This window comes from Protopterus annectens, chromosome 14.part0 (genome assembly GCF_019279795.1).
Source record: "Protopterus annectens isolate FY-2018-M chromosome 14.part0, PAN1.0, whole genome shotgun sequence".
Classification (NCBI taxonomy): Eukaryota; Metazoa; Chordata; order Ceratodontiformes; family Protopteridae; genus Protopterus; species Protopterus annectens.
Genome location: NC_056748.1, coordinates 19,531,499 through 19,544,854, shown reverse-complemented (window position 1 = coordinate 19,544,854; position 13,356 = coordinate 19,531,499). Strand labels below are relative to the sequence as shown.

The following is a 13,356-nucleotide window of genomic DNA, read 5'->3' as shown; positions in this document are numbered from 1 at the left end:
CCCATACCTATTGATAATTTTCCCACCCTTATCAGAAAGTAGGAATGGAATTAACTAAGTGCTTAGCAGCAGTGGGATCAACTATAGCTATAGCTGTTGAGTTAGGTCAAGGAATAGTGTACAGAAATTTGAAAGGCTGAGGAACCTTTTTAGGGACAGCTGGCTGACTATCAAGAAAACTGCAGGCAGTAACTAACACATCCCCTAAAGCAGGCAGAACAGGAGGAATGGGTGTAAATTTAGGGAAATCCTTCTGTAACAATTGATAGTATTTTCTGAAGGACTGAGAAACCTCAGTGTTTTCCCACTGAAAACACTGGCACATTCTAGCAACAGTCTCAGAGAAAGAGAGCCCCAACAGGGAGAGTCAGCAGCAGTGAGGACCAGCCCTCCAATACTGATGCACTTTCTAATACAAGCATTGGTGCTGCTCAGTGTCAGTGCAGTTCGGTTTGTCTTAATGTCTTTGTTGAAGATTTGTTTTTTAATGTCAACCTCTCAACTAGCATCGTATGCTGCTAGGCAAGGGTTCCCTTTTGACACTTGCTGTGCAGCAGCTGTGACTCCAGGCTCCTCTGGCCTCCTACCCATACACCCTGTGGAAAGAGGATTAAAATGATACCTCAGAAGTTACTACCGAAGACCTAGTTCTTTCTTGGCTTCCTCTCATCTCTGGAACTCTACCCGCCAATGAATCTAAAAAAGTACATGTGTAAGAAAAGGCATGTTGACTCTCCCAGCGTCATCTGCTCCAGGTACTGAAGATGTAACAAATGGGGGCTTTACCATATCTCCTCCAGATGATTCAGAATTTGGGGAAATCCTAAGACTGTATGCAGAACTGGGGGGTTGTGCTTTAATCCCTTTTGTCTACTGAGAAAATTCTACAGAAGGCTTTCTGATCTTCTCTGTCAGCCTCTTACAAAGTGCTTCTTATGGGCAAAATGATTTCTGTTGTCATTGAGGAGGAGTGGAAGGATTCTGATGTGGTGGCCCTATTCCTAAGAGACCAGACAGGAGCCCCTGACTACCAAATGATTGGAAGATTTGAATATAGTTGCCAGCCAAAGAACCTATCACTGCTACAGCAGCCCTGATGAGCAAGCCTACTACACAAAGCCAATGGTCCACTTCCCTAACAAATAATCCATGGTTCTAGATTCCTATAGAAGCAGGTTTATGTGTAATTCATGTTTTATCTAAGAGGGATTAATTATGTGTCACACTCACAAGTTAGGCTCATCCCCACTGGTTAGTACATCCCCCAGCCTTACTTTAAGCAGTCTTTTGCCTATTCCAGTTCACATAATGATGGTCAGCACAGACACTTCAGCCCTGTGATGGGGGTATTGTTGAGGGACGATTATCCAAGATACCTGTTCACAGATGAAGGAAACTTTGCACATCAATGAGTTGGAGATGAGAACAGTGTTATTTACCCTTTAGGTATTTGAAGATTCTCTCCCTCATGGTGCTATTGCAAGACACACAGCCAGTACAGCTGAGATATGGTTCCTAAACAAGCAGAGCATTCTCATGGCGTTCCTAGTAAGTGGAGATGAGGATGCAGAAATACATAATATTAATAAATGGAACCAGCTCCATTCGTATAAAGGGATAAAGCATTGACTATGACACAAGAGACCCCCCTAGGTACAGTTAACAGTTCAGGTGTCTATTGGATTAGGACAGGAACAGGAAAGAATGATGAGGCTTTACTTGCTAGCCTTTCTGCAGAGGGAGAGACAAATAAATCACTTGTCCCTTAAAGACAGGGCCACTTCTGCAGCTCAGATGAAGACCAGAGGTCTGCATGGCTGCAGGATCAAGGGGCATGGCAGATCCAGGTGGCATAGAGGATAAAGACTTGACTATGATCCAAATGGCTTTGGTTTTAATTAATGGGCCCCGGAGCTGGAAGACCTACTGCAGGTAAGATGGAAGTGAGTGACTAATGCTGGATCACAGATCCTATTGAGAGGGAGGTGGCTAGACCTGCTGCACTGCTGAACCTATTGGTTAAGTGAGGGAACATCAGGCTGCAGCTATAAGAGGCATGGGAACTTGTGCTGCAAAGCCAGGTAATGAATGTGATAAGTTGGTAGAGGCCTGCTTCAGGTTTCTGTACATCTGTGATACTAGTATAGCTGCAGACCACCATGGTGATGAGGTTAGGCAAGGGCATGGGGGAAGACCCACATAACTTCTACCCCCTCATGTCTCTCTCTGTTTCCCAGTCCTTACCTTAGGGTGAATGAATGTGCCATTCCAGCCCAATCCCAGACAAGGCATGAATAAACCTTAGAGCTTGCACCTTGCCTGGGAGTGATTCTGGCTTTCACCTTCATAGGAGGAATAGGAGGAATGAGTGGGCTAGTGGAGCCATTAGTTGGGGAAAGGGTAGGATCACAATAGCATAAAAATGTACTATATATTACAGTGTACAATTGTTACATAAGCATTTAAGTATATAAAAGTAGAAAATGTTGATTAAACACGTTTTACTGTACACATAAAAATCCATCCAAATGTCAGATATCTTCATGTAGTCAACATATTAAGACATGTCCAAAATTTAGGAGAAAAGACCATAAGTAGCCCTTGAGCAGTCTTACTGCTCATTAACTCTGTAGTCCTGGTACATTCATCCACATATCTCACAGCCATGCAGTCTGGAGATAACTCTGCAGTTACAGACCCACTAATGCACCAGCCTCAATTCTCTGCTTTGCAATGCAATAATACAGCTATAGCATTCAATCTAAGGGAGCATATTAGATTCATATCTGGAACAGCTTCTATTAAACGTTTCCCATTACAAAGCAATCTGCTTTATCATACACAAGTGCCTGCATCTAAGCATTGTGCCATCATGCATATATACAGCAACATGTAACTGGCAGATACAGTTACTCTGTACTGCAGTGACCAGATTTTAGGTTCATAGGTTCATAGGTAGGTACTAGGCTATTAGCCCTAGGGCCTATATAAGTCTATCCAAAAAGGTACCCTGGCTTTTGCCACCCAAGAAAATTATTTTCCTGTGCCCCTGTCGAGCAGAGCCACAGAAGTGATCCCTGGGGTGAATTTCCTATTTCCATTCCAATCATCAAGATTTTTCTTGAAGAGTGCTAATGAGGAGCTCTGTTTGACATAGATAGGTAGTTTGTTCCAGAGTATGGGAAGTCTCTGGGACAGGAATCTATCCCTCCAGCATGTTCTGTTTATTGTGGTGACAAGGTTTAGGTCCCTAGAGCATGTAGCTCAGAGGGATTGGGATTTCTTTAAGTGGAGTATGTCCAACAGCTCTGGGTTTGACATAGCTTTGTATGTTAGGCAGAGATCGCCTCTGAGTAGGCGATATGCGACGGAGTAAAGCTGGAGTTTTTTGAGATGGTCTGCGCAGGGCATCTGTTTCAGGCCAGTAATCCTCTTTATGAGGTATTTCTGTGGCCTTTCCAGTTGTTGTAGATGTCTTGTGAGGTACATACCAAAAGGGGCATTGTACTCTATAATGGGTCTAATGAGTGATGAGTAGAGGGGAACAATGACCTCTTTTTTTCAGGATGAGAAACCTTTTGTGATGAGGTGAGCCAGTAGAAGGATTTCCTGACCACTGTGGCGATGTGATTATCAAATGAGAGACTACTGTCCACCTGCGTCCCAAGGTCTCTTATCACACTTTTGGCATTAAGTAGACTACCACTTATGTGGTAGTTCATGGGTACAGAGGTTTTACCAAAGGGGATGACAATACATTTTTTGGCATTGAGCTTCAGGCCATGGCTTTGACACCAGGCATCTGTCTCAGTGAGGCTCTTTTGTAGTATGTCCACATTGTTAGGAGTTTCAATTATGACTCCTAGTTTGCAGTCATCTGCAGACTTTCTTAGCCAAAGACCTTCTGTGTTAGCCTGTAGTTCAGAGAAGTAGATACCAAACAGGAGAGGACCCAGGACTGAACCCTGTGGTACTCCACTTGTCACTGGTCTGAAGTCGGATATGGAGTCTGCTACTTTCACAGTGTGGGTTCTGTCCATGAGCCAGTTGGCAACCCATCTTATGACATAGGGATTTATACCTAGTTTAGTGAGCTTATCTATAATTCCAGAGTGGGGGATGGTGTCGAAAGCCTTGGTGAGATCTAGATAAGCTGTGTGAACCACCTTACCCTCATCTATGGCTTTGGTGACTGCTTCAAAGAAGTCAATCAGGTTTAGGAGACATGATCTGCCTTTTACAAACCCAGACTGGGTAGGGTCCAGAGTTTGGAGATTACCAATGTCTTTGTTTATGATTTCCATGATGATACATTCCATGGTCTTGCAGACCATGCTCGTCAGGCTAATGGGGTGGTAGTTCCCGGAGTCCATCGTGGCTCCCCCTTTGTGGAGTGGGATAACCGTCGTGGTGCACCATTCAGTGGGCACAAAGCCTGAGGTGAGGCTATGATTGAACATGGTACTTAGGTAGAGTGCCAGTTCATTCTGTAGTTCATGTAGAATGCAGCCTGGGATATTGTCAGGTCCCATGGATGCTGTGTTTTTGGCTTTGGAGAGTGTGTTTTTTACCTGTGCAGCCATGATTACAGGAACTTTGCATTCTTCCGGTATAGAGATGGTCCTTCTAGGGGGTGAGAGCGGGTAAAGTTAGCACTGAACCTATCTGCCAGGATGTTGGCTATATCAATTGGTTCTGTATATTTAGTGCAATTGTGCTGTAACTCAGAGCAGATCTGAGTTTTGCCATTGAGATTCTTGACATAGCTATAGAATGCTTTGTGGTTGTCTTTAGAGTCAGTGGCAATTTTGTTTTCATAACTAGCTTTGGAGGATTTTATGAGGGATCTCAGCTTCTTACTTAGGTTGACCAGGGAGTTCCTCCGGTCATGGGATTTTACTCTTTTTTGCAACAGTTTCTTTCTTCTGTTGTAGAGTTTGTTTATGACAGAGGACCACCAGATTGACTTCCATTTTTTGGAGGATAGCATCTTGGTTCTATTAGGGATAGCATGATGCATGCACTCGTGTAAGTGCTTATAAAGTGCATTTGTGTAGGATTCAGCAGTCGTACCTCTATTGTCCATCTGCATGGGTATCATGAAGTTTGCCACTTTTGTCTTTAGAAGTGTGAAGTTGGCTTTGCAGAAGTTTTTTACGGTGGTTTCCCTAATTGGGGGTGGGGGCAGGATGTGGATGTCTAGGGTGATTAGCTTGTGGTCGGATATGACCAACGAGGAATTGACCTCTGGTGTGGAACACCAGTTGCCAATGTTGGTAATGACCAGGTCTAGGATATTGCTGCCCTTGGTGGGAGTGTGAATAAGTTGATCCAAGGCGTTGGAATTTATGAATTCCAGAAAACGTTGAGCAAAAGTGTTGGTACATGAGTAGTTTTCGCAGTTAATGGTGGGGTAGTTGAAATCGCCCATTATTAGGGTGTTGGGTTGTACCCTAATACTTTCCAGCGTATCAAGAAATGAGGAGTGGGAATCCTGGGGCATGGTGGTGGGGTCTGTAGCAAGCTACAGTTTGGATTGCGGTCTTGCCCAGAGTTAGTTGCACTTGGATAATCTCGGATGCATTATACTGTGCAACTAGCTTGGAGGTGTGGATATCCTTAACGAATATGGACATGCCTCCACTTTTAGTGCTTCGTTCCGGGTTAGGTGACAAAAAGGTGTGGTATGAATTATAGCCTGGTAATGCAGGGGTGGTCTCTGGAGCTTTGAACCAGGTCTCTATCACTGCACAGATGTCGATGTTCTCCATTTTAAGGAGTGCCTCGAGTGAGTCCATTTTGAAGTTTAGACTTCTAGCATTGAGTAGCATTATCCTCAGATTTTGCTTGCTTGTACCTGTTACGGTGGTAAATTTGTCATTTGAACCTTGCCTAAAAATGGCACTATAGGGGAGGCAAGAGCCTTAGCCAGTATCCGGAATCCCAAGGATTTTTAAATTTAATATAATTTAATATAATTTTAAATTATAAATTTAAATGAAAACTTAGCCACACTGTGCTTACCAGCTGGATCAGGGGACTTTTTCCATGACTTGTGCCTTCAGCTGATAGAGCAACTAATGGTACCAGTGCAAGTTAATTACACCCATGTATGCATTGCTCCCAAACCACAAAATAGAAGTGACACCTGTGAGCCAAAGACCAGTATTCCCTCAGTCACTGAAACTGCGCTTCTGAATGATATGTTAACCTGCGCCAAAAATGAGGGTTATTTAAAGGTTCCCAAATACATTTGAGCTATGTAGGCTTTGCAATCTGGTGGCTCAGCCATTTTGTCTGAAAGCATCTTGAATGGAAGTCAACCCCATCAATCTGATACTTCAGTTTAAACAGCTGCTACTACTCATGAAACACTGGCAGTTACAAAATGGCACCTGCAAACAATTTGTTCTTTGTGAACTTGGCCAACAATGTTACAAAACACAATCCACTGACTTACATCTGTAGAACATGTAGCTAAGTTTGGGCAGGCAACCTCTGGAAATTGGTTTAAATAATGCAATAGCTATAGAATGACTAAACCCAAAGCAAGCCTGTGTTCTACTTTACCATTGTTTGAAACAAAGTGTAAATGCAAGTTGCAGTGTGTTGTTACATGTTATATAATAAGGTTGTTTTGTGCTGTTTTACATAAGAGCATGTTTAAATAATTCAAATACAATAATAAGGTAACGTCCCTCATTAATATCCACGGCATCCTATGCCTAAGACAACATAGAGTAGCATTAAGTTCCCCGATTATCAAATTCTGAAGGTATTTTGATTGTTTTCTGTGACAGAAAGTAAACTCAGGTTCAAATACAGATCCAAGACACATTCTTAAATATGCATTATAGAATGTCTATGTCTGTAGCAAAGCAACTGGAATGTTATTGTGCTGTTAAAATGGACACCATGCTATGACTACTCAGGATAAGTGCTGAGAACATAGATGTGGAACATTCTGAATGCTACAGATTGAGAAATAACAATAGGTTTTTGCAAAAGCTGCTGGCTAAAGACAGAAGCAGCCCAAGTATTCCATCTCTCAGTTCCTCTGAAGCAGGGCTTTGGTGGCATATCTGGTGTTTTAAAGGCATGGTGGGCTGGGAGACCATAATGCGAGTGAGCTCATTATGCAGGTAATGTATGCTATAGCTCACAGAAAACAATATTACTGACCTATATTTATGGAATGGCAATTGCAAGCTGGCCGTTCCATTTCTGGGTCACAGCATTTATTAGAGGAAGGATTGCTGATAACTTAGTAGTCATGACTGACAATGTTTGTGCCACAGATATGGCTGGCATTGATGCTGGTATTAAACAGTAAATGTCCTAATCACATATGCTGCAGAGACATGCATTCTGGAAGTGATATTAGATTGCCATATATGAGCCATCTTGGAATTGCAGCACTACCACTATTCATGCAACAAATAGGAACATCATATCACAGACATGCACACCAGCTTAGCCAGTCTGGATAAATGCAGGACTGATAGCTTTAAATAGAAGACTAGTACTATTATGTTGGCTGCATGACAGCAGATGGTACCCCTGTCTGGATGGGATGGAGTGCAAACACAGAGTTAAGAATTAAGGATGCAAATCACTGCTGCTGTATGTGCAGTTATTAGCTGCCCATAAGTGTAAGGGAGAGTCACAGGTTTATCGATAAGCACTAAATAAATTTGCAGACCATTACATACCTAGTCAATAACCCATGTTCATAGGTTCCCTCCAGGCTCAAGGAGGCCAACACAAGATGGATTGGGGGAGAATTTGAGGATTTCCATACAATTATTTAGGTTTACCTTGAAGGTGAAAGGTAATACTCTGCCTGACATGTAGTGGATGTTTGTTCCAGAGGTGGGGGAATACATTAAGAGATGAATCAATCCTGCCAGTGTGTCCAGTCTTTTAACTTGATATTTGCAAAAACATTTGTTTTCTGAAGGAATAGAAGATCAAATGGGGTTGGGTCCTTCATGGCTTGAAAGGAGTTTGTAAAAAACAGACTACAGAGAGAGGACTACTAGTCTGTCTTAATAATTCAGATTTTTGAGGCAACTGATTCTTTTAGTTAGGAATCTCTGAGGTCTCTCAAACTGAGTGATATATTTAGACAAACACATAGCAAATGGGGCATTATATTCAATAATGGTTCTGATGACATATGAGCAAAAGAGAATTAAAACTTCTGTGGATCTAGAGGCATCTGTATTTGGAAATTAGATAAGCCAACCAGAAAACATTTTGAAGTACTGAGGACACAAGATAGTCAAAGGATAAAGAATTATCAGCAAGAATGCCAAGATCCCTTATAATAGTGTCTGATTGGAGGGATGTGTTACCTATATGGTATGGAGGGATGTGTTACCTATATGGTATGGGAAAATGTTTTGTTTACAGAATTAAAAACTAGACTTTTTGCATTTAATTTGAGACCATTTTCCTTGTACCAATTGTTAACATGGTCTAATCTATGTTGAATCAGTTATGAGTCAGTGGAAGATCAAATATCAACACCCACTTTATAGTCACCTGCAAACTTATGCAACCATAGGCTAGGAGTGTTCAGATTTACAAGTCTGTCAATATTGCCTGCATGGAAAATAGTGTCAAAAGTGCTGACTAGACTGAGATATGCTGTATGCACTGTTTAACCATTTACTACCCACTGTTTCAATGACCTTTCCAAAGAAATCAGTGAGATTAAAGAGGTAGTACCTTCTTTTGACAAAGCCATATTAATGAAGATCCAGACTAATCAGGTCTGATAATACATTCTATAGTTTTACATGTGAGGCTTGAGAGAATGTAATGGATCTATAGTCACTAGGGTCTATGACTTGGCATTCTTTTGTAATGGCATTACAATGTCTGTTTTTCAAACTTTGGGAATGTATCCATGGCTTTGATTAAGAGGTTAAGTAGGGGTTCACAGAAGAGTAGCAAAGTTATCTGGTACCCTGTGCAGTTCTCCAACCCCTCAACTCAAAGTGGAGGAGCAAAAATAAATAAGTAAGCAAATACATAAATAAATAAATAACGGCCTTTTCTTAAAGTTGAGGACCAAAATATTAAAAAAAAACAGCTCTTCTGACTACTCTAACTCTAGCAAACAAGCAGCTTGCTACACTGACTAGACAATAATTTATGAAGCCATAATATACTTCCAGCTTCATAAAACAATGCCGGTGCTGCACTCACGCACCATTTGGCACCTGCCTATCCTGACAGAAATCACCCAGGTCAGCTGCCCACTTTGCTCCAGTCTTGTTATGGCTCTTGGGGGTTCTGATAGGTCACATTTGGTACTAATAATTAGATAACCTAATATGTTATCCAAGTCCATGAGTTAGGTGTTCTTAGCTTTTGAGATGGTAGAAAAGATTTGTTCTATAGTAATTAAAGAGGGTGTTTGTCAGCAAGAATGTTAGCTATTTGCTTAGGGTCAAGAGTGGGCAGTATTATTGTGGACTACCCGATCCCCAAACATTTGTACTTGAAACTTGTGTTAATATGTATCTGTTCTTTCTTTGTACTTAGTACATCCTATCAGTTTGCATATGTGTGCTACTATGGTGATAAACCTGCTCATTATGTTTGTGGTGTTACTTATTCCTTTAGTTTTATGACTATATGACTGCTTTTTAACGAAATGAGCATCGATTAAGTCAGCTTTTGACAAGCAGGAATTTTGACTATGTGGTCTCGATGAACTGGGTTTCAATTAAGTGGCAATTCAATCTTTTAAAATAGATCCAATAAGCCAGTTATGATCAGAGACCTTATCATAATCCTCTGTGTTATGCACCTTTCAGAGTTGTTGTGCTGTATTCTTACACTAGAGCATATACAGAAGAATTTATCACAAAACAGTGCTGGGAAGTTGTGACAGCTTTACAAGCTATAAAACACTGCACTGCCACACAAAAGTCAGCCTTAAGTTTTTTAACAGCTTTTTAAAACTGTTAAGCTAGTCAGAGGTGCATTTATCTTCTAGCCACTGCCTTTGTGGTGGTGTAAAAGACTGCACTTCTACACTTTTTTCTCTAACTTGTAGTACATTGGGACAACTAAAGCTCTGGCAGCGTGATGTGCTTTTGTTTAGTATATACACATCAATCCTGTTGTGCCAGCAGTGGGCTGTTATGACATTATATCTGTGAAAGGGAAATGTTTAATTAATTTCCCGTTAGAGCAAAATAATGGAACAGTAACATGTTTAGATATACAGCTGCTTATGGACCACACACACACACACACACACACACACACACACACACACACACACACACACACACACACACACACACACACACACACACATTACATAGCACAACAACTAGAAAGAATAGCTAATTTTTCAGTTACATTAAACACACATTGCATTTAGTGTAGTTGCTTTTGAAAGGATTTCTGAATATATCAGGTAACACAGCTATAAGCCAAGAAAAGAACTTTTCCATTGTTTGCTTTGTACACGTGCTTGTTTACATGAAAAAAGGAGAGGTGGCAGCTCATGTCTAATAAGTGAGGTCGGTAGTTGCAGTGGATAGTGTATGCTCTTCTGGAATACAAGCCTTGTTTTTTAGCAATGTCTCTTTTAAGCAATGCCTCCCCTTTTAATTAACAGCAAAATATCTGTAAATGTGAATTACACTATTTAACAGGACTGTTTTACATTTTAGGTTGGGTTATGCTCGTATCTCTCATGCTGGTCTAAGTGACACAGAAATACAAATGGCCAGATTTAGGATCCCTGATGACCAAAACAATTATGCCGATTATAACAGAATTGTTACAGATCCTGAAGAAGTTGCCAAAGAAAACCACTTTAATCCATGGTCAGTATTTCTGCAACATGTATAGTAATGTTTGTGAATATAATTTTTTGTATTAAATTATGGCTGTCATGGCTGATATGTCCCATAATATCCCAAGACTACGTTCATAATATTTAATTCAAATATCAGTGTACAAATAATGTAAAAAGAAGTGATTTCTTATATGAAAAAGTAAACTAGTATCAGCATAGGAACTTATCTATTTTACAAAGATACCATAATTGTGCTGTAAAATAACTTAGTACCATAATGTTTGCACAATCCCCAGTCTTGCCACATTATTATGCCTTTCAGTATAGTTCTTCTGCCATTAGTATGTCACAACCAGCAATGAGGTGTGCAACTATTTCCAGTTCGGTTTTACAAAACCTGCATTTGTCTGTTTCGCCCACATGTTCATTGGACTCTGCAAACCAGTGTGTACGTAGCCCACTAGCTTGAGCCACCCATATTAACCTTTCATCTCTTGGTTTGAATTTGTCTCTCCTTAACCCTTTGTGCATTTATTCCTGATCACATGAGGTTCTTCCAGAAGTTTTCTATATTTGCAACTATATTTATGCATTTTCCACATTTCTTGCCTTCTCATCTAGTCCTTCACCTTATATTCTTTCTTTTGTTTTTTGGTACATTCAGTTGCTGTCTGATTTTTATCTACTTCTGATTTTATTTCCATTCCTGCTTAATGACAACATCCTTCTGCTAGATTAAGCAGAAAAGTCATCTTAGATTTATTCTCCTCATGTTTCAAAACTTTCACTACATTTGGGTCTTGTGAGGTCAGCAAATATGTGTGGAGTCCCACAGTTGCAGATCTATATATGTAATCACTTTCAAGGAGGCCCATCCCTCCTTTGGAATGGGGAATATATAATCTTGGTATGCACTGATTTTTATAAATCATTTAATAAACATGAAGCATCATTCTTATTTTCATATCTAATCTAATCTATCCAACACGTTTTGGAGCCAGTCAATCACTGAAAAACTGTAAGTTAGGACAAGAAGAGCAAATTGGTTTATAGCTTGGATTTTGCTCCTAGATATCAGTGCTGTTTTCAGAATTAATTTAAGTCTTCTAAAGTATTCCTTACTAAGTTTTATTCACATTTGTTCATGTTTTATTGTTGATCCTTCATCAATTCCAAATATTTATACACTCCCTCTTGCTCAAGTTCTTTTATATCACATTCATGTCCTAAACCGATGTTTTCCTGGTGCTGCAGTTTTCCTGCTTTAAAGGTTGCTTTTGCACATTTATCAAGACCAGGTGTGCTTTCGGTTCTTCATTTGATAAGCTATACAGTTTTAAATCATTGACAAAGAGAAGATGAGAAGTCTTTACACTTTGTCATTTTCTAGGAGCCAAATTATAGCCATGGCCTAAGCTGTTAAGTAGACAGATGGGTTAAGGGCAAGGTAGAATAGCAGCAGTTACAAAGAGTCACCCTGGAATATCCCACTTTGAATTTTTATTCCTGGAATAATAATTTGCCCGTTATCATGGCTTAATTGCAAAGTGGTCTGCCACTGTTCCATGGTTACTGTAATGTAGTCGATCAGTGTAGGGTGTATCTTATACATTTGTAAGCACTCTTTTATCCATGAATGTGGGATACTGTCAAATGCTTTTTTGTAGTCAATCCACGCCATACTTAAATTCTTTCCCTTTTTACAGTTCTCCACTATGACTTTATTTAACAGGAAATGATCCTTTGTTCCATATAACTTTCTTTTATTGCCTGATTGTTCTACTGCCATAATTGAGTTTTCTTCTAAATGACAATAAACTCTGTTAGCATCAATTCTCATATATAGTTTATACATCGTTGGAAAGCAAGTTATTGGTCTATACTTTTTAGGGTAGCTTGCAGGTTCACCCTTAAGTAGGAGCATTGTCTTTCCTGTTGTTAGCCAGGTTGGTGTCTGTTCGGGGTCTGGGTATAAATAGTTTTTACTCATGGCTAAATCTTCGTGCAAAGGTGTTAATACTTTTAACCAAAAGTTAGGTACTGCATCTGGGCCTGGGGTTTTCCAGTTAGTGGCTTTTCTTAACTTTGTTTCAATCTCATTGGCTGTTACTTCATCCCATTTCATATCCTGTGCCTTTAAACTTCTTATTCTTACTTTTACTTCTATCCATTTAACATCTTTGTTATGTTCCACAGGATCTTCATAGAGTCTTCTCCAAAATGTATCTATTTCTTCTTTTTTTGGTGGTCTTTCAATTCCTTATATCTTGTTTCCCAAGTCTCTATAAAACTTTTTGGGTCATCAATAAATTGATTATTTTGTACTTTTCCTTTATATTTATCTGCGTATCTTCTAGGTTTTTATGCCTGTACTGAGATTTTTAGTTTGTTGTTTATGATAGTGCATAATAGATCCTGGTCTGTTCTAATACTGCGCATTGCTTTTATCACATCTATCTTTCTTATTATTTTTGTTAATCTGTTCCCTCTTCTATATTCTTCTAACAGTGACACTTCCTGTCTTAATT

The 13,356-nt window shown here is 39.9% G+C and overlaps 1 protein-coding gene across 1 annotated transcript in view; it reads left to right on the top strand.

Annotated features, from left to right (window-relative positions):
- CWH43 (cell wall biogenesis 43 C-terminal homolog) overlaps positions 1 to 13,356 on the top strand; it is a 676,650-nt gene that overhangs the window by 578,104 nt on the left and 85,190 nt on the right. The window contains exon 16 of the mRNA XM_044056345.1: positions 10,701 to 10,856. Coding sequence (XP_043912280.1) covers positions 10,701 to 10,856 — 156 coding nt within the window. The remainder of the gene's footprint in view (positions 1 to 10,700; positions 10,857 to 13,356) is intronic.